At 42.6% G+C, this 21,768-nt stretch overlaps 1 protein-coding gene across 4 annotated transcripts in view; it reads left to right on the top strand.

The window, feature by feature from the left end:
* The window catches only part of rictora (RPTOR independent companion of MTOR, complex 2 a), a 202,564-nt gene that overhangs the window by 114,211 nt on the left and 66,585 nt on the right, over positions 1-21,768 (top strand). For all 4 annotated transcript variants that reach the window (XM_059974241.1, XM_059974240.1, XM_059974242.1 and 1 more), the window contains 6 exons: positions 2,143-2,223; positions 6,728-6,828; positions 17,431-17,596; positions 18,575-18,676; positions 20,634-20,680; positions 21,332-21,467. In XM_059974241.1, the coding sequence (XP_059830224.1) occupies positions 2,143-2,223; positions 6,728-6,828; positions 17,431-17,596; positions 18,575-18,676; positions 20,634-20,680; positions 21,332-21,467 (633 nt within the window). The remainder of the gene's footprint in view (positions 1-2,142; positions 2,224-6,727; positions 6,829-17,430; positions 17,597-18,574; positions 18,677-20,633; positions 20,681-21,331; positions 21,468-21,768) is intronic.

The following is a 21,768-nucleotide window of genomic DNA, read 5'->3' as shown; positions in this document are numbered from 1 at the left end:
GTTGGAGCTCAATTTCTGAAGTCTTCTGGCCACCATTCGATCCCCTCCGAACTCCTCGACTCGCAGCTCAGGACCCTCCGAACTCCTCGGACTCTCCAAACAGCTCAGGACCCTCCGAGTGGTCAACCAAGCACATCTAGCTTCATTCCCCCCCCCCTCCTTGGAGAATCTCCCGGCCTCGGACCCCCCTTTGGGGTCCGATCCTCGCCCAGCTTAGACCATTGCGTCCTCTCTCTCGATCCCCTCGTGCCGATCTGCCCAAAAGCCCGTCAACAAAAGCTTACAGACTCAGAAGAAAGAACATTAATCCCCATTTGGTTTACAAAGGAATACCATTCTCGTTATCAGTAAATTAGCATTCCTGCTAGTTAACAAAAAGAAGAAACCCTCTTTACAGCTTGTTCACAGTCATCGTTAGGAAAGGCCAGGTGATGCAAATTTCAAAGCTTTATAAATACCCTGACTCCTCACACCTTGTCCCAACAATCAGCAGCCATGGGCTCCTCTAAGCAGCTGCTTAGCACTTGGAAAATTAAAATAAATGATACGCACAAAGCAGGAGAAGGCAATAAGAAGGTAGCAAAGCATTTTCAGGTAGCCGTTTCCTCAGTTTGTAATGTAATTAAGAAATGTCAATAAACAGGAATGGTGGAGGTCAAGTTGAGGTCTGGAAGACCAAGAAAACTTTCTGAGAGAACTGCTTGTAGGATTGCTAGAAAGGCAAATCAAAACCCTCGTTTGACTGCAAAAGATCTTCAGGAAGATTTAGCAGACTCTGGAGCGGTGGTGCACTGTTCTACTGTGCAGCGACACCTGCACAAATATGACCTTCATGGAAGAGTCATCAGAAGAAAACCTTTCCTGCGTCCTCACCACAAAATTCAGCATCAGAGGTTTGCAAATGAACATCTAAACAAGCCTGATGCATTTTGGAAACAAGTCCTGTGGACTAATGAAGTTAAAATAGAACTTTTTGGCCGAAATGGGCAAGGTATGTTTGGAGAAAAAAGGGTGCAGAATTTCATGAAAAGAACACCTTTCCAACTGTTAAGTACGGGGATGGATCGATTGTGCTTTGAGCTTGTGTTGCAGCCAGTGGCACGGGGAACATTTCACTGGTAGAGGGAAGAATGAATTCAATTAAATATCAGCAAATTCTGGAAGCAAACATCACACCGTCTGTAAAAAAAAAGTTGAAGGTGAAAAGAGGATGGCTTCTACAACAGGATAATGATCCTAAACACACCTCAAAATCCACAATGGACTACCTCAAGAGGCACAAGCTGAAGGTTTTGCCATGGCCCTCACAGCCCCCCAACTTAAGCATCATTGAAAATCTGTGGATAGACCTCAAAAGAGCAGTGCGTGCAAGACAGCCCAAGAATCTCACAGAGCTAGAAGCCTTTTGCAAGGAAGAATGGGCAAAAATCCCCCAAACAAGAATTGAAAGACTCTTAGCCGGCTACAGAAAGCGTTTACAAGCTTGATACTTGCCAAAGTGGGTGTTACTAAGTACTGACCATGCAGGGTGCCCAAATTTTTGCTTTGGGCCCTTTTCTTTTTTTGTTATTTTGAAACTATAAAAGATGGAAATAAAAAAGTAATCTTGCTTAAAATATTAAAGAAATGTGTCATCTTTAACTTTATGCCTTTTGGAAATCAGGTTATCTTTTATTCGCTTAGCTATTCACAGTAACAGAACTTTTGACCAGGGTGCCCAAACTTTTACATGCCACTGTAACTTTAATTATTTTAAATTAATGTAACTGTAAATTGCCACTGTAGTGTAGCAATTAACACAACACTATTACAGCTCAGGGCGTTTTTAGGAGTTTAGAGTTCAATTCCAGTGCCATTTTGAAAGAAGTCTCTGTACAGCCTTCCCCCATGGAATGCATGGGTTTTCTCTCGTTCCCTCCCAATGCTGGATAGGTTAATTGATCTTTGTAAATTGTCCTGTGATTAGGTTAGGCCTAATTGGGTTGTAGGTTCCTAGGGCGGCATGGCTAAAAGGGCTGGATGGACCTACTGTATTGCTAACAAATAAATATTTGAAATGTGTGCCTGGACCAGTGAGTTGACTAGTTTTTTTTTGTTACTCTTTGCTGTGTCATCGTTGTAATTCACCATCTTGTTCCTTAGAGTCTGGTTGAAGTGCTAACAAGTAGCAATGATGGTGTGTTTGTGAGGGCCACCATCCTGCTGGGCGAGCTCCTGCACATGGTAAGTTGAACGTAAAAACACAAGAAAGAGGAGCAGAAGTAGGCCACCACTTCTGGCTGACATAATTCCTCCTCATCTCAGTTGTAAAGAGTTTCCTGCTATTCTGAGACAGTTCACTTTGGTCCTAGGCTCTCCCACTATTGAAAACATCCTCTCCGTATCTGCTCTATTTAAGCCTTTCATTATTCAATGAGATTCACCCCTCCTTCTAAACTCCAGTGAGTACATGCTGGAAGATATCAGATTCTCCTCAAATGTTAAAACTTCCATCCCCAGAATCATTCACTTAAAAATCCTAAACCTCTGAACCCTCGCCAAAACTTTACTAAGCTTTCTTTCTTGTTCTTTATCCTCTCTTGTACTCTTCCCTTTTACTTTGTCCAGACATTTTCAAGCTGCTGAACACAACCCCTACTATTTAGTTTCAAGCCCTATCCACTGCACTAGTTATGTCATTCACCAGGTGGTACCTGTCCCATCAGAATAGCTCTCTCCTTCCCCAGTACTAATGCCAGTGTTCCACAAATTCAGACCCACTTTTAGCCACATATTTAACTCTCTGATCTTATTAACCCTGTGTCAATTTGCACGTAGTCCACCCAAGTAACTGTCCAGAGGTTATTACCTTTTAGTTCTGATTTTAATTCAATAAGAACATAAGAGATAGGAGCAGGAGTAGGCCAATCGGCCCCTCGAGCCTGCTCCGCCATTCAACAAGATCATGGCTGATCCAATCTTAACTCTAGTTATCACTGAATCCCACAAGGCAACAGGGCACCATGCTGCCCATTTTATTTTATTATTCATCCCGCCCAAACCCATGTGATCACCTGGGGTGGTGGTGTGGGGGGGTGGGGGGGGGGAAAACCGATTTGCCAATTGAGGAGAAGAAATCTGGAAAATTCCTCTCCGATCCATCCAGGCTATCGAAAACTGGCCCAGGAGATAACATGGCTGATCTAAACCTAGCCTCACGTCCACTTACCTGCTCACTCACCGTATCCCCTAATGCCATTTTTATCCAGGAAAATGTCTATCTCCGTTTTGAATTTATTGAGTGTAGTAGCTTCCACAGCTCTCTGGGCCAGTAAATTCCACAGCCCCACTACCCTCTGAGTGAAGAAATTTCTCCTCATCTCAGTCCTGGAACGGCATCCCCTTATTTTAAGATTATGCCCTTATTTAAGATTGAATAGGTTTAATAGGTACATTTAGTGTCAGAGATACATTCTGAAATTCATTTTCTTCGCAAGCATCCACAAAAACAGGAGTGCTCCAAAGAATGAATGACAGTTAAACATTAGAACCCAAACCACCCCCCCCAGCTTCCCCCTCCCCCACCACCAAAAAAACATCAGCATTCTCCACCGAGCACTCAAGCATGCAGCGAAGCATCAGTAAAGACACAGGCTTGCAGTACCCCAAAGACTACTCATTCACCCGGTAATTCGACATACCACAGGCTCCCCCTCCCCGTAATAAGGGAAAAAGAGGTGCCTCCGTATCACAGCGAGAGGAGAGACATGACAAACAGCTTGCTGATTTATGATGCTTAAAAGTCTGTTGCATCGCTTTCTCTGAGCTCTGCGCCCAGCGAGTCGGCCCCAAAAAGACTCAGGCCTCTGGGCACCCAACCCGTGGCAGCTAACCCGATGCTCCTGATGTTCCGTGTTCTCCCGTGACGTCTCAGTCAGGGGCACCACCCTTGAATCAGCCTGTCTCCAGAGCCAGGAAAATCCAGCAGGTGCGCTCATCTTCCAGGCTGTGTCCTTGACATATCGTAAAGTGGCTGGTTGTGTGGCCCTGAGAGCAGGTCCCATTCCCACAAAGAACCAAAGTCAGAGTGTAACTCCAGGTCAGGGTCTTCAAAAGCACTCTGAAAAGGAAAAAAGAGGCATCAAGGATAGAAATAGAGCTGTTTCCGAAGATACAAGCAGAGGGGTCATTGTTTAGTGCCATCTTAACTTTGCTCCGCTCACTTTGTTTTTAGTCCCTAGCTGCTCAAATTCCCTTGGCAGAACCTCTTTCCTAGTTTTTTTTGCTGTATGTCTGGTTCCCGCATGAACCATAACAACTGGATCTTATCCCCCTCCCCCCTCCTCCAAATTTTTTGGCCGGTCAGATGAGATGTCTTGAATCCAGGAGCTAGTCTTCCGGACTCTAAATTTTTGTGTCAGAGAATTGTCTATTCCTCTGACAGTGCAGTCCCTCATTACAACTACGCTTCCCTCCACTGGAATGGCTTCCTGACTTATCCCCTAGTGGGCAGTAGTGAACCCGATGGATCTTCTAATGACAGTCTGTTCCTTAATTACCGGTATTGTAATTTTTTTCCAATTCCAGGTGTTATTTAGTTACATTTTAATCAAGTTGGATAAGTCGCCGGGCCCAGATGAGATGTACCGCAGGCTACTGTGGGAGGCGAGGGAGGAGATTGCTGAGCCTCTGGCAATGATCTTTGCATCATCAATGAAGACTGGAGAGGTTCTGGAGGATTGGAGGGTTGCAAATGTTCCTTTAATCAAAAAAAGAAGTAGAGATAGCCCAGGAAATTATAGACCAATGAGTCTTACCTCAGTGGTTGGTAAGTTCATGGAGAAAATCCTGAGAGGCAGGATTTATGAACATTTAGAAAGGTATAATATGATTGGGAGTAGTCAGCACAGCTTTGTCAAGGGCAGGCTGTGCCTTATGAGCCTGATTGAATTTTTTGAGGATGTGACTAAACATATTGATGAAGGAAGAGCAGTACTGTAGTGTATGTGGATTTCAGCAAGGCATTTGATAAGGCACCCCATGCAAGGCTTATTGAGAAAGTAAGGAGACATGGCATCCAAGGGGACATTGCTTTGTTGATCCAGAATTGCCCACAGAAGGCAAAGAGTGGTTGTAGACAGTCATATTCGCATGGAGGTCGGTCACCAGTGGAGTGCCTCAAGGATCTGTTCTGGGACCCTTACTCTTTGTGATTTTTATAAATGACCTGGATGAGGAAGTGGAGGGATGGGTTAGTAAGTTTGCTGATGACACAAAGGTTGGAGGTGTTGTGGATAGTGTGGAGGGCTGTCAGAGGTTACAGCGGGACGTTGATAGGATGCAAAACTGGGCTGAGAAGTGGCAGATAGAGTTCAACCCAGATAAGTGTGAAGTGGTTCATTTTGGTAAGTCAAATATGATGGCAGAATATAATATTAATGGTAAGACTCTTGGCAGTGTGGAGGATCAGAGGGATCTTGGGGTCCGAGCCCATAGGACACTCAAAGCAGCTGTCCAGGTTGACTCAGTGGTTAAGGCGGCGTACGGTGTATTGGCCTTTAACAATCATGGAATTGAATTTAGGAGCCAAGAGGTAATGTTGCAGCTATATAGGACCCTGGTCAGACCCCACTTGGAGTACTGTGCTCAGTTTTGGTCGCCTCACTACAGGAAGGATGTGGAAGCCATAGAAAGGGTGCAGAGAAGATGTGTAAAAGGATGTTGCCTGGATTGGGGTGCATGCCTTATGAAAATAGGTTGAGTGAACTTGGCCTTTTCTCCTTGGAGCGATGGAGGATGAGATGTGACCTGATAGAGGGGTATAAGATGATGAGAGGCATTGATCATGTGGATAGTCAGAGGCTTTTTCCCAGGGCTGAAATGGCTGCCATAGAGGAGACAGGTTTAAGATGCTGAGGAGTAGGTCCAGAGGAGATGTCAGGGGTAAGTTTTTTTACTCAGGGAATGGTGAGTGCATGGAATGGGCTGCCGGCAACAGTGGTGGAGGCAGATATGATAGGGTCTTTTAGGAGACTTTTGGATAGGTACATGGAGCTTAGAAAAATAGAGGGTTATAGGTAAGCCGAGTAATTTCTAGGGTAGGGACATGTTCGGCACAACCTTGTGGGCCGAAGGGCCTGTATTGTGCTGTAGGTTTTCTGTGTTTCTATGTTTAAATTCTGTAGCTGCCAAAGTTAGATTTAAACATACGTCCAACTGCTAGTCCAACACTTTCCTCTAGACCAGGAGTTCCCAACTTTTGTCATGTCATGGACTAATACCATTAAGCAAGGAGTCCGTGAACGTCTGGTTGGGAACCCCTGCTCTAAACTACTGTATCCTACTCGAGAGGGATAAAAGATTCTAAAATCTGTATTTTTATGAGGTCAAAATAACTCGGCAATGTGTTGCTGTGATTACAGTAGAGTAAATTACTTTGAAGTACTGTAAGTACTTTACACAGCCATGAGGAGCAGCCATAAACTGAATTAACATGTCATTGTTGGTTTTGCCATCTTGTGGTGATACCTGAATTTCTGATGTACTTCAAAAAGTTTGTTTTTGTGTCATGTGGCCAAGATATTTGACAATCATCTGTGGTCTCTGATACAAAGTCCTCAATTCTCACCTGGCCATGTCCTCAGTTTAACATTTCATCCAAAGTGGGGCATACTTTCAGTATTGGATTTAGGTTAGAGTAAGCCTGTGGTCTTGTATGGCATCCTAAACATGTACTTTTCTCCCACAGGCAAATACTATCCTACCTTATACATACAGCCACCACTTACACTGTCTACCAACTCTCATGAACATGGCAGCTTCCTTCGATATCTCTCAGGAAAAGCGTCTGTAAGTGTTACATTTCATTATTCAAAGTAAGAAGTAATAGCAGTTCAGCAGCACTTAAAATTTTTGACCTTGGCCTGCGATATTTACCATGGTGTGATTGTCCACTCTCCTTTTACGTACCGTATATAAACTTTATTGAGGGGGTTATATATTAAAGACTCTGCCCATTCTATTCCTGTGCTCTGTGCACTGTTCCTATGTACTACAGTGAGAAGTCAGATTGGGTTGATTGGCTTTGGATGAATATGGGGATCTTGAGTTCAGGTATTAGTTCCTCAGAAGTATCAACACAAGGTGGTGAAGAAAGCATATGGATTGTTTGCCTTCATGTGAGTAGCATAAAATATAAAAGCAGGGACATTGGTGGAACTTCACAAAACACTGATTCTTGGAGTACCTGGATTGGAGTTCTCCGGTCAGTCATAGAACACTACTACACAGAAACAGGCCCTTCACCCCATCTAGTCTGTGCTAAACTATTTATCTGCATAATCCCATTGACCTGCACCCAGACCAGAGCCTTCCATAATCCTCCCATCCATGTACTTAACCAAAATTTCTCTGAAATGTTGAAATCAAACCCACATCAATCACTTCTGATGGCAGCTCATTCCGCACTCTCACCACCCTCTGAGTGAAGAAGTTCCCCCTCTTGTTCCCCTTAACTATTTCAGCATAAACATTAGACCATGATATCGAGTTCTAGTCTCCCAAACTCAGTGGAAAAAGCCTGCTTGCATTTACCCTATCTATACCCCTCATAATTTTATATACCTCTTATCAAATCTTCCCTCATTCTCCTATGCTCTGTGGAGTAAAGTCCTCAAGTCCTGGCATCATCCTTGCCACTCTTTCAGTCTTACTGATAACTTTTCTATATATAGGTGACCAGGACTGCACACAATATTCTAAATTAGGTCTACTTACAGTGGTGCCAGAAAGTTTGTGAACCTTTCAGAATTTTCTCTATTTCTGCATAAGTGTGACCTAAACTGTGATCAGATCCTCACAGAAGTCCTAAAACTAGATAGTGAACCCAATTAAACAAATAAAATAAATACATTATACTTGTTCATTTATTTATTGAGAAAAATGATCCAATATTGCATGTATTTATTCAGGAAAGTATGTGAACCTCTGGGGTAATGTCTTCTACAAACACTATTTGGAGTCAGGTGTTCCAATCAATGAGATGAGATTGGAGGTGTGAATTGTAGAGGTGCCCTGTCCTATAAACAAGACCCACAAAGTCAGGTTACTGACACAGCTTGCTCTTCTCAAGGAAGATCTGTTTATGTGCACCATGTTTCAATCAAAGCTACTTTCAGAGGACGAGAGAAGAAGAATTGTAGAGATGCATGAAGCTGGAAAAGGCTGCAAAAGCATTTCTAAAGACCTGAGTGTTCATCAGTCCACAGTAGGAGAAATAAAACTGTCTACAAATGGAAGAAACTCAGTTCTGTTGCTACTCTCCTTAGAAGCAGAAGAAACGGGCATCCTGCAAAGATCACACCAAAAGCACAACGTGTAATGCTGAAGGAGGTTGAAAAAAAAAGGGTAACAACAAAATACCAACAGAAATCTCTAGAACTTGCTAAAGTCTCTGTTCATGTGTCCACTATGTTACGAAATCCCGTAACTGGATCACTTACCAGCAAAGATAGAGAGGTCCGTTGAAGTCTGATGGTACTATTTTTAAAAGTCTTTATTTATGGAAGGGGCACAAACGAAAGATTAATACAAACACTCAAATATACGTAGTCACTACTTAATCTAAAAGCGCGGGTCTAATAATAACCATCAATAAGAAACAGCTCGATCGTTTGTCTAGGGGATAATATAGTGTCCGATGGAAATATAAAAGTCACTCAAATTCCTGCAGGCTTCTGGCTTTCGGTGGGGGGGCTGGGGGGCGCTGAGTTTTCACTTGTTAGAGAGAGAGAGATTGGTGAGAAAAGAAAAACTTGCCCGGGCCTTTATGAAGCAAATCCGTTGAATCGGGAGCGGGCTTCCCCGTTGTTAGCTAAAAGCAGTTTTCCGTGATTCCAGCCACAGACTCCAGGCCCGGAATCTAACACACGTGGCTTCCTTCAAAATGGCTTCCCGCTACTGCGGGATCGCTAGTGTGTCTCCTGGTGCTTCTGAAGGGGCTGTCCCCCCCAGACCCTCCTTTATACTTCCTCACAGGGTCTCAGGTGTCAATCAGGTTGGGATGATGCAATCTCTGTCTCAACCAGCCCACTTTGCCTGAGAGCTTTACACGTGGTCTCCATGAGACAATAGTCAATGTCGCCTTATTTTGCATCACGGTGGAACGCGGTATCCGGCACATCTCTCTCTCTCCCACTTCCTGGGTCTACTGACCCCCCCTCAACTAGTGCTCTTGTGATTCTCACAAAGGAGGGGGCTGTGGACATAACAACTATAAGAAAAATACTACATAACAATAGTGTTCATGGCAGGACACTGCGGAGGAAACCACTGCTGTCCAAAAAAAAAATTTGCAACGCATCTCAAGTTTGCAAAAGATCACATGGATGTTCTACAATTCTCCTGGGACAATGTTCTGTTGACAGATGAGGCAAAAGTTGAACTTTTTGGCAGAAATGCACATTGCTGTGTTTGGAGGAAAAGGAGCACTGCACACCAATACCAAAACCTCATCCCAACTGTGAAGCATGGTGGAAGGAATATCATGGTTTGGGGCTGCTTTGCTGACAAAGGGCCTGGACAGCTTACATTCGTTGAGGGAACAATGAATTCAAAGTTGCATCGAGACATTTTACTGGAGAATATCAGGATAGCAGTCCATCAACTGAAGCTTAATAGAAGTGCAATAGTGGATAATGAGGTGGCCTACAGGGAAGAAGTCATCACCCTGACACAGTGGTGTCAAGAAAGCAACCTCTCCCTCAATGTCTCAAAAACAAGGGAACTGGTTGTGGACTACAGGAGGAATGAGAATGGACTAACCCCTATTGGCTTCAATGGTTCTGTGGTTGAGAGGGTAAACAGCTTTAAGTTCTTCAGCATCCACCTCAGCGAGGACCTCACATGGTCTATACACACCAGCTGTGTGGTGAAAAAGGCACAACAGTGCCTCTTTTACCTCAGACAGCTGAGAAAGTTTGGTATTGACCCCCAAATCCCAAGAACTTTGTACAGGGATATAACTGAGAGCATTTGACTGGCTGCATCACTGCCTGGTATGGGAACTGTACTTCCTTTAACCACAGGATTCTCCAGAGAGTGGTGTGGACAGCCCAGCACATCTATAGTTGTGAACTTATCATTATTCAGGACGTTTACAAAGACAGGTATGAGAAAAGAGAAAAGGATCATTGGGGACCCGAGTCACCCCCAACCACAATCTATTCCAGCTGCTACCATCTGGGAAATAGTACCACAGCATAAAAGCCAGGACCAACAGGCTCTGGGACAGCTTCTTCCACCAGGCCATTAGACTGATTAACTCACACTGATTTGAGTGTTTTGCTATGTTATATTGACAGTTCTGTGTATTATAAATCATTATAAATTACTATGATTGCACATTGCATATTTAGACTGAGCCATAAAGATTTTACTCTTCATGTAAGACCATAAGATATAGGAGTAGAAGTAGTCATTCGGCCCATCGAGTCTGCTCCGCCATTCAATCATGGGCTGATCCAATTCTTCCAGTCATCTCCATTCCGCTGCTTTCTCCCCATACCCTTTGATGCCCTGGCTAATCAAGAACCTATCTATCTCTGCCTTAAATGCACCCAATGACTTGGCCTCCACAGCTGCTTGTGGCAACAAATTCCACAGATTTACCACCCTCTGACTAAAGTAATTTCTCCGCATCTCAGTTCTTCAATCATGAAGTCATCCCCCTTGTCCTAGGCTCCCCTACCACGAGAAATAACTTTACCATATCTAGTCTGTTCAGGCCTTTTAACATTCAGAATGTTTCATTGAGATCCCCCACTCATTCTCCTGAACTCCAGGGAATAAAGCCCAAGAACTGCTAGATGTTCCTCATACAGTAGCCCTTTCATTTCTGGACTCGTTCTCTGAACCCTCTCCAATGTCAGTATATCCTTTCTAAAATAAGGAGCCCAAATCTGCACACAATACTGCAAGTGTGGTCTCACGAGTACCTGAAAGAGCCTCAACATCACATCCCTGCTCTTGTATTCTATACCTCTAGAAATGAATGCCAACATTGCATTCACCTTCTTCACAACCGACTCAACACGGAGGTTAACCTTTAGGGTATCCTGCACAAGGACTCCTAAGTCCCTTTGCATCTCTGCATTTTGAAATCTCTCCCCATCTAAGTAATAGTCTGCCCCTTTATTTCTTCCACCAAAGTTCATGACCGTACACTTTCCAACATTGTATTTCATTTGCCCCTTCTTTACCCATTCCCCTAAACTATCTAGGTCTCTCTGCAGGCTCTCTGTTTCCTGAACACTACCTGCTCCTCCACCTATCTTTGTGTCATTGGCAAACTTAGCCACAATCCATTAATTCCATAGTCCAAATCATTGACATGTATTGTAAAAAGCAGCGGTCCCAACATTGACGCCTGTGGAACTCCACTGGTAACCGACAGCCAGCCAGAATAGGATCCCTTTATTTCCACTTCTGTTTTCTGCCAATCAGCCAATGCTCCACCCATGCTAGTAACTTCCCTGTAATTCCATAGGCTTTTATCTTGCTAAGCAGCCTCATGTGTGGCACCTTGTCAAAGGCTTTCTGAAAATCCAAGTGCACAACATATACTATATCTCCTTTGTCTACCCTGCTTGTAATTTCCTCAAAAGAATTGCTGTAGGTTAGTCAGGTAGGATTTTCCTTTCAGGCAACTATGCTGGCTTTGACCTATCTTGTCATGTGCCTCCAGGTATTCCATGATCTCATCCCTAACAATCGATTCCAACTACTTCCCAACCACTAATGTCAGGCTAACAGGTCTATAGTTTCCTTTCTGCTGCCTTCCACCCTTCTTAAATAGCGGAGTAAAATTTGTAATTTTCCATTCATCCGGTACAATGCCAGAATCTATCGATTCTTGAAAGATCATTGTTAATGCCTCCACAATCTCTCCAGCTACTTCCTTCGGAGCCCAAGGATGCATTCGATCAGGTCCAGGAGATTTATCCACCCTCAGAGGCTTCCTGAGCACCTTCTCAGTTCTAATTTTCACTGCACATACTTCACTTCCCTGACATTCTTGAATGTCCAGTATACTGCAGATATCTTCCACTGTGAAGACTGATGATAAATACGCATTCAGTTCCTCTGCCATCTCTGCGTTTCTCATTACAATATCTCCAGCGTCATTTTCTATTGGTCCTATATCTACCCTCAACTTTCTTTTACCCTTTATATACTTAAAAAAGCTTTCAGAATCTTCTTTGATATTAGTCGACACCTTCCTTTCATAATTTGTTTTTTCCTTCCTAATGACCACCTTAGTTTCCTTCTGCAAGTTTTTAAAAGCTTCCCAGTCTTCTATCTTCCCACTAGCTTTGGCTTCCTTGTATGCCCTCTCTTTTGGTTTTACTTTGGCTCTGACAATTTGTCAGCCACGATAGTGTCCTTCTATTTGAAAATTTCTTCTTATTTGGAATACATCTGTCTTCCCTCATTTTTCACAGAAAAATGCACCCCATGCACCCCTCATACAATCTGTTCTCCCTCCTGCAGTCTGGGAAAAGACTCCGAAGCATTCGGGCTTTCACGGCCAGACTATGTAACAGTTTCTTCCCCCAAGCTATCAGACTCCTCAATACCCGAAGCCTGGACTGACACCTTGCCCTATTGTCCTGTTTATTATTTATTGTAATGCCTGCACTGTTTTTGTGCACTTTATGTAGTCTTGTGTAGGTCTGTAGTCTAGTGTAGCTTTCTGTGTGTTGTTTTTTTTTGTGTAGTTCAGTCCAGTTCTTGTACTGTGTCATGTAACACCATGGTCCTGAAAAATGTTATCTCATTTTTACTGTGTACTGTACCAGCAGTTATGGTCGAAATGACAATAAAAATGACTTGAAACAATTCTTTCTTTTTCAATCTTTTTATTAAGTTTCATATATATATAAACAAAAACATAACATAATAATGAATAGGTTATGAATACAGTAGACTTGAAATTACATTGGTAATAAGATAATAATATCCTATTAAAACATCAACAGAAACAAGTACATTAATCAATCAAGTCTGTATAACTATAAATGAAAAAAAAACAAAAATAATCGTCAAAAAAGAAATAAAAATTGAAAATAAGTGAAAGAAAATGTATATTGATAAAAAAAAACACTAAACTAACATGGGCAATAGTAACAGTTTATAAGTATGTGATAGTGTCAAAAAAACTCCGGAACTCCATACCTGAACAAGAATAAGCAGAAAGAAGGTCTAGAAAAGGTCAGATTAATTCATATGAAAATGCCGAATAAACGGTCCCCAAGTTTCTTCAAATTTGACTGATGAGTCAAAAATAGTGCTTCTAATTTTTTCCAAACTTAGATATGAAATAGTTTGAGAAAGCCACTGAGACGTGGTAGGAGGATTTACTTCTTTCCAGTTTTGTAATATAGACCTTCTGGCCATTAATGTTACAAAAGCAATCATTCGTCTGATTGAAGGGGAAAACTGAATACCATCCTCATTTGGTATACCAAAAATTGCAGTAATAAAGTGAGGTTGTAAATCGATATTCCAAATTGAAGAAATGGTAACAAATATGTCCTTCCAATAGTTATGTAAAGTGGGACATGACCAAAACATGTGGGTCAATGAAGCCACTTCTAGATGACACCTGTCACATTGAGGGTTAATATAAGAGTAAAATCGAGCAAGCTTATCTTTAGACATATAAGCTCTATGTACAATTTTAAATTGTATTAAAGCATGTTTAGCACATATAGAAGAGGAATTAACCATTTGTAAAATTTTTTCCCAACTTGAAACAATTGTTGCTCTGCTGTCCTTCCCTCAAATGTCCCTTTCCAGTCAACCTCCGCCAGTTCCCCTCTCATGCCATTGTAATTTATTTTATTCCACTGAAATACCAACACATCAGAATTTTGTTTCTCATTCTCAAATTTCAAAGTGAACTGAATCATATTGTGTTGTATGTGAAGGATGTAATTCAATAAGACAATAATCTAAAAAACAAGAGTAAATCAGCAACAGAATGGTTTAAAAAGAAGAAAATCCATGTTTTGGAATAGCCGGGTCAAAGTCCTGACCTTAATCCTATAGAAATGTTGTGGGAGGACCTGAAGCAGGCGGTTCATGCAAGGAAGCCCACCAACATCCCAGAGTTGAAGCAGTTTTGTAAGGAGGACTGGCCTAAAATTTCCACCAAGCCAATGTACAAGACTGATCAGTTACCGGAAACGTCTGGTTGAAGTTACTGCTGTACGAGGGGGTCACACCTGAAAGCAATAGTTCACATGCTTTTACCAGCAGATACATGTAATATTGAATCATGCTTCTCAATAAATAAATGAACAAGTATAATTTTTTTTGTGTTTTTTACTTAATTGGGTTCTCTTTATCTTGTTTTAGAACTTGCGTGAAGATCTGATCAAATTTTAGGTTATATTTATGCAGAAAAAGAGAAAATTCTGCAGGGTTCACAAATTTTTTAGCTCCACTGTATCTATCTAGCTGTGATGACATTTTCAAGGAATTAATGGATCTGTAATCCCAGATTCCTCTGTTTCACCACACTCCTTAGTGCCTGTGTAAGTCCTACTCTGGTTTGTCCTTCTAAAGGGCATTGCCTCACACTTGTCTGCATTAAATTTTATCTACCATTTTTCCAGCTGATGTGGATCCTGCTGCAAGTTTTGATTGCCTTCCTCACTGTCTTCTATGCCCCTAATCTTTCTGACATCTGCAAATTTGCTGATCCAGTTTACCACATTCTCATCCAGATCATTGATGTAGTTGACAAACAATGACAGACTGAGCACCGATCCTTGCAGCACTCCACTGGTCACGCACCTTCAGTCAGGGAGGCAGCCTTTTACTACCTCATCTTGAATGCCGAGCGACTGAACCTTCTTAACCAACTTCCCGTGCAGGGTCTTGTCGGAGGCATTGCTAAAGCCCATCTAGACAGCATCCACTGCTTTGCCTTCATTCACTTTCCTGGTAACTTCCTCGAAAAACTCCGCATGCCACATACAAAGCTATGCTGACTATCTCTAATAAGTGCCTGTCTATCTGGTCCCTCAGAATACCTTCCAAAAACTTTACCACTACTGATGTTAGGCTTGCTGACCTCTAATTTCCCGGCTTATTGTTAGACCCTTTCTTAAACAACTGGGTAACAAAAACCATCCTCCAATCCTCCAGCACCTCACCTGTTGCTAAGTTTGTTTTAACTATCACTGTTAGGACCCTGCAATTTCTGCACGAGCATCCTGCAAGGTCTGAGGGAACACTTTGCTGGTCATGCCAGTGTCCTCTGCATTCTTTCTAGAATGTCCACATCTTTCCTGTACTGAGGCATCATGAGAGAGTAGCAGGTAGCATGATGTTATTACAGCTCAGAGTTTGTTCAGTCCCATTATCCTCTGTGCACCCTTCTTGTGAAATGCATGTGTTTTTTCTGGTTTCCTCTCTAAGTCCGAAGATGTACTGGGTCAGTTAATTGGTCATCGTATATTGTCCCGTGATGTTAGGGTTAAATCAGTGCAGTTGGGTGTTACTGTTCCACGCTCTCTCTCTCTCTAAATAAATAAAATAGTGTTGCGTAGTTCTGGGCTGGGCAGTATAAGAATTATATGGTGGCAGTGGAGAAAGTATAGGTGAGGTTCACCAGGATTTTACCTGGATTGGAGGAGTTCAGTTATTGCAGGGGTGGGGTGAGAGATTGGACAGGCTGTTTTATTCCTTAGAATAAAGGACGTTGAGGTGACCTGATAGATGTATGTAAAATTGAGACATAGTAAATTGGTATAATATTGTCATGTAGAAAGAAGACGAGACAATGATTTTAAGCTGAGAGGAGAGTGATTTAAATGGGATTTGAGGGTGGGAGTATTTTTTACCCAGTGAGTGGTAGATATTTGGATCTCACTGCCAGCTGAAATCACTGACATTTGAATAAACAATGTATTGATCGATATGGACCTAATGCAAGCAAATGGGATTAACATTGATTGATAGAAAGGTCAGCATGGACATGGTGACCCTATTGCGTCATACTGCACTACAGCCCGTTCAGTCTCTGCCGAACTTTTATTCTGCCTAGTCCCACTGAGATCATAGCCCTCCATTCCCCTCCCACCTATGTACATAACTGTTGAAATTGAACCCGCATTCACCACTTCCACTGGCACCTCGTTGCACCCTCTGACCACCCTCTGTGTTGTATAGCTGACTCCAATTGTAATTGGGAATTGCCTGAAGTACAGATATTCACATTGCCCCCAGGATGTCTGAATCTGGAGAGAGATTTTCAGGCAGGAATCCCACTTGTGATTGCAGTCTAGTGATGGTGGTTGCTGTATGTTTAAATGCTGCTATTTCTCATTCCTGTGGAATGGCTCCTGTCCTATATGTAATGGCGTTAGAGGATGGCGAGCATCAGGATTAGTAATAGAATCGTACCAAACAAAAACAGGCCTTCAGTCCACCACTTCCATGCTGACCTTCCTGTCGATCTATAGTAATGCCAAATATTTGCATCTGGTATTGTATCATGGGGGATCAACACCTACAGTGGAGGAATATTCAGCAAGACAAACTACCGTGTTCATTGTCTGATAAAAGTTTTGTGTGTACGTGGAGGCTTGACATATTCGTGAGTTTTAGGTAAAGGTTAATATGAATAAGCTGATTCCTTCCTTGCCAGTGCTACTTATCTCCGCTGTGGTGCTGACCTCTTTATGGACAATATCAGCTGGAATCGAACTATTTCTGTTTTCTTAGCCAGCTGCCAATGAGATACCAATTCGCTCAGTGTCAGAAAGCAGTATCATTGTCATTTATCCATTGTGTAGAGGAGGTGACTCTTGGGCAGAGGTTACAATGTAACGTAGTACAGAAATGTCTGTAAACCTGGCAAAGAGGTGGGAAAGACATCATGAGTAAATAGCTGTAAGACAGTGTATTTGGAGATTGGAAATAAGCTAGAAGAGAAGTAAATGACAAGAAAACTATGACCAAGGTATTTTAACATTTGATTAGCTTTATTTGTTACATATACATTGCGACATACAGTGAAAGTGTCATTTGCTTCACTGACAAATGCAATCTGAGGGTATGCTGGGGTGCAACATGCTTCTGGTGCATGCCCACAACTTCGTAACCCTAACCCTAACTGTACATCTTTGGACTGTGGGAGGAAACCGGAGCACCCGGAGGAAACCCACGCGATCCTGAGGAGAACGTAAAAGTCCTTAAAGACAGCGACAGAATTGAATCCGAGTCACTGGCCGTTATGCTAACTGCTATGCCACCACGCCGCCTTACTTAGGTCTAATTCTTCTTTTTCACATGATATTGGGATTGCTTTCCTTGTGTGTTTCATTCCATGTTCTGCAAAATCAGAGCACTTGTAACTCTTTACTCCTGGCTTAACTGCAGGCGAGCCAGTGCAGCTGTGAATTGCCTGAAGCGATTTCACGAGATGAAGAAGCGGGGCTGCAAACCCTATAGCCTGTATCTGGATCACATTGCACACAAGGGCGCCTCCAGCTCCCAGAGACGAGATCATCATCTGCGTGTCCAGAGAGACATTTTCGTCCTGAAGGTGAGCAGAGTGCTTCATGCACACGAAAACATGTGACATCGTTGGGTTAATGGGTTACTGATGGTCATAGGTAACAAGAGGATAAAACACTTCTGTTTGCTTGCCATCCAGCCAAATCGACCATACATGAGCACATTGCAGTAACACAGAAAGATAAAGAATGTAACATACACCCACTGTTTTGGTGGCAACTAAATGTATGTTTGTGGTCTGCTGCTGCTGTAGCCCATCCACGTCAAGTTTCGACACGTGTATTTAGAAATGCTGTTGTAATGCATGGTTATTTGAGTTACTGTTGCCTTCCTGACAACTTGAACCAGTCTGGCCATTCTCCTCTGACCTCTCTCTTTAACAAGGCATTTTTCCCCACAGAACGGCAGCTCACTGGATGTTTTTTGCCTTTTGCACCATTCTCTGTAAACTCTAGAGACTGTTGTGTGTGAAAATCCCAGGAGATCAGCAGTTTCTGAAATACTCAAACCACGCCATCTGGTACCAAAAATCATTCCACAGTCAAAATCACCTACTTCACTTTTCTTTCCCATTCTGATGTTTGATCTGAACAACTGAACCTCTTGAATGTCTGCATGCTATTGTGTATTGAGTATTGTGTTGAGGTGCTGCCACATGATTTTTACATTAATGAGCAAGTGTACCTAAAAGTGGCCACTACAAAGAATCTGATGCAGGTAGGCAAATAAAGTACAGGTACTTTAAATAAAGATGAGGTAGATTGGGAGATCAAGAGTTCATCCCACAGCATGTGAGAGTCTGATAACAATAGGATAGAAGTTGTACTTGGAGGTCCTAATGAAGAGACTCTTGTTGTTAATGTACTTGTCAGCATTTTGAGTTTTAGACTTTGAAGCTGAGCTACTTTCCAATTTTTAAAAAGTCCTTGTATATTTTCACAAGATCATTGTCAGTATGTTACTGCATTGCCTGATGCATATCTGTTCTTGTTAAATTATTTTCTAGGACACAGAGGAGGCAATGATGCAGAACCTGCGTGACAGCGACGTCCTCAATAACAAGGACAATCTGCGATGGAACTGGAATCTGATCTCAACCATTCTTAAGGTAGAATTACCAAATTGTCATAGGAGCTTGGGCATTATATCCATTGGTATTTATTTTTGGAATAATTACTGTGAAGTCATCTTGAATATTTTATGCTCTAGTTTCAATCCAAGGTTTCTTGAATGCAAATTAACCTGCACTGTACTCTGTCATCAAATATAATGATCAAGTGAATGAAAGGGCTAATTTATGAGAAGCATTTGATGGCTCTGGGCCTGTACTCACTGGAGTTTAGAAAAATGGGGATGGGGGTTCTCTTGAAACCTTTCGAATAATGAAACACCTAGATTAAGTGGATGTGGAGAGGATGTTTCCTATAGTGAAAGAGATTAGGACCAGAGAACACAGGCTCAAAATGGAGGGATGTCCATTTGGAGTAGGGGTGAGGAGTAATTTATTTAGCCATGAAGTGGTGAATCAGTGGAATTCATTGTCACAGACAGCCAAGTCTTTTGGGTATGTTCAAAGAAGAGATTGATGAGTTTTTGATTAATATAAGATTCTGAGGAGAAGGCAGAGGAATGGAGTTGAGAGGGATAATAAATCAGCCATAATGGAATGGCACAGCAGACTCGATGGGCCAAATAGCCTAACTCTGCTCCTATGTCAAGTTCAAGCCACTTTTTATTGTAATTTCGACCATAACTGCTGGCACAGTACACAGTAAAAACGAGACAACGTTTTTCAGTACCAAGGTGCTACATGAAACAATACCAAAACTACACTGAACTATGTAAAACAACACAAAAAACTACACTAGACTTCAGACTTACCCAGGACTGCATAAAGTGCACAAAACAGTGCAGGCGTTACAATAAATAATAAACAAGACATTAGGCACAGTAGAGGGCATATGTCTTATGGTTCTATACCCAAGGTAGAATATCAAATGTTAGATATGTCGTGAATCTCTCCAGTTCATCATAAATTCAGCCAAGTGAAGGATACCCCTGTTAGAAATCACAATGACATTACTCAAGGGCTCCAGATTGAGACATGAAAATTGGCAAGAAGGGGCATCTTAATACCCCAACTCTGAACTATAACTGATCTTCATATTTGCTGAGTTAAGATTCTTTCCTGGGATTGTGATGCCTGCTGACAGTGTAAGGTTTAGAAAATGTTAGATAATTCAGGTACTTCTACCTAGCACCCAGCTAGTTGGTGATTTTACACAGGCTTGTGGGACTGCGGTAGTGTAGCAGTTAGTGTGACACAATTATGCCTTGGGGCACCAGAGTTCAAAGTACAGTTCTGGCGTCTTCTAAGAAAGTTCGTACATTCTTCCTGTGAGCACATGGGTGTCCTCTAGGTGCTCCGGTTTCCGCCCACAGTTCAAAAATGTATAGGTTAGTAGGTTATTTTGTCATTGTAAATTATCCTGTGATTAGGCTAATGTTAAATCAGTGGGTTGCTGTGTGGTACAGCTCACTGGGCTAGAAGTGCCTGTTCCATGCTGAACTGTTAAGTAAATGATATAGCATGTGGGTGCATTCGGAGATAGAAGAAAGACTGCAGATACTGCAATCTGGAGCCAAAAGCAAACTGCTGCCCCAACATTCGCCCTCCCCTCCCTCCCTCGCCTGTCTCCAGCTACCCATCATCTCCCCAACTCCCACCCTTCACCTCAATTTCTGCCTATCAACTACCCGCTCATCTCACTCATCCATCTCCCCTTTACACTCTCAGTCCTGTTAGGATCCAGAACTTTGGCCATACCTTTGCCTCCATCAGTGCTGCTCAGCCTGTTGAGTTCTTCCACCAGTTGGATTTTGATCATATATGTGGGATGGATAATGCAACAAACTTGCATGTGAGCATGCTAGAAATGACATTTGAAACCCAAGTCTCAGAGATGGATGTGGTGCTAGAACTAATTGTCTTGACCAGTTTTTTTGTTGTTGTAACTCAAGTTTTTATTAAATAAATACCATAGAGTTTCAATTCTTCCTTGCAGTGGCCCAATGTAAACCTGCGAAATTACAAAGATGAACAGTTGCACAGGTGAGTAGAGTGGTGTCTCTCAATGAAATGGGAAGGACAGGTGGGTTATAGATGATCACCCTTACCCAGAACATAAAGTGGCCACTTGATGGTATGTGGGATGATTGTCCTAGAGCCACGGTTCCACAGAACAAGTGTGCACCTCGTCACATGCTAGTGCAGCTGCAGACAAATGCAGTCCGGTTTGTCTTCCACAGAGTGACCACTGGAGGGCAGCACCAGCATGCTGGGCCTTCCCCCAACCCAGCGGAGACGCCCACCGTGCCATACCTCCAGTGTAATAATAGTAAACCTACTGGATTGTCCGTACTGTACTGCTACTACGAAACAACAAATATCACACGATAATCTGACTGTGTGAACCTGTCTGATTCACTAATGTTCTTCAGGAAAGTGAATCTGCGGACTTTACCTCGTATGAGGTCGCCGGTGTGCCAGACACACAGATATGGTCAACTCCAAGTTGCTTCCTTAGTTGAGGGGCAATGGCTGCCATTGTCAGAGGAGTTCACACCCTATATATATAAAACAAACACATTTCCCCTTTCTCATCTGCTTAGTGAGTCGCTCTGGATGTCATTGTCATTCTATTATCCCCTTATCTCTCCTGGTTTTTTTCATAACAAGCTTCCTCATTTGCTCCTCGGTTAGGTTTGTGCGCAGACTGCTGTATTTTTACAAGCCCAGTAGTAAGCTGTATGCCAACATGGAGCTGGATCACAGCATGGGGAAGCAGCTGACCATTGTAGGCTGCCAGTTCATTGAGTTTCTGCTCGAGTCCACTGAGGTGAGTTTGCTACACCAGCTGCAATTAACCAGCGCCAAGACACATGGAAAACTTGCCTTGTATACTGTCAACATAGCTTACTTTGTTACAACAGTGCATTGAGGTAGAACAAGGTAAAGCAATAACAGGGTGCAGAATAAGGTGTTACAATTACAGGAAAAGTGCAGTGCAGGTTGACAGTAAGGTGCAAGGCCGTAACATGGTAGGCTGTGCGGTCAAGAATCCATCTGATTATACTAGGGGACCATTCAGCCATTACAGTGTATCGAAGCTGCTCTTGAGCCTGATGGTATGTGCTTTC

The sequence above is a fragment of the Hypanus sabinus genome, chromosome 7 (genome assembly GCF_030144855.1).
Source record: "Hypanus sabinus isolate sHypSab1 chromosome 7, sHypSab1.hap1, whole genome shotgun sequence".
NCBI classification, from domain to species: domain Eukaryota; kingdom Metazoa; phylum Chordata; class Chondrichthyes; order Myliobatiformes; family Dasyatidae; genus Hypanus; species Hypanus sabinus.
Note: the sequence above shows the minus strand (reverse complement) of the source record. Positions and strands in the feature narration are given on the sequence as shown.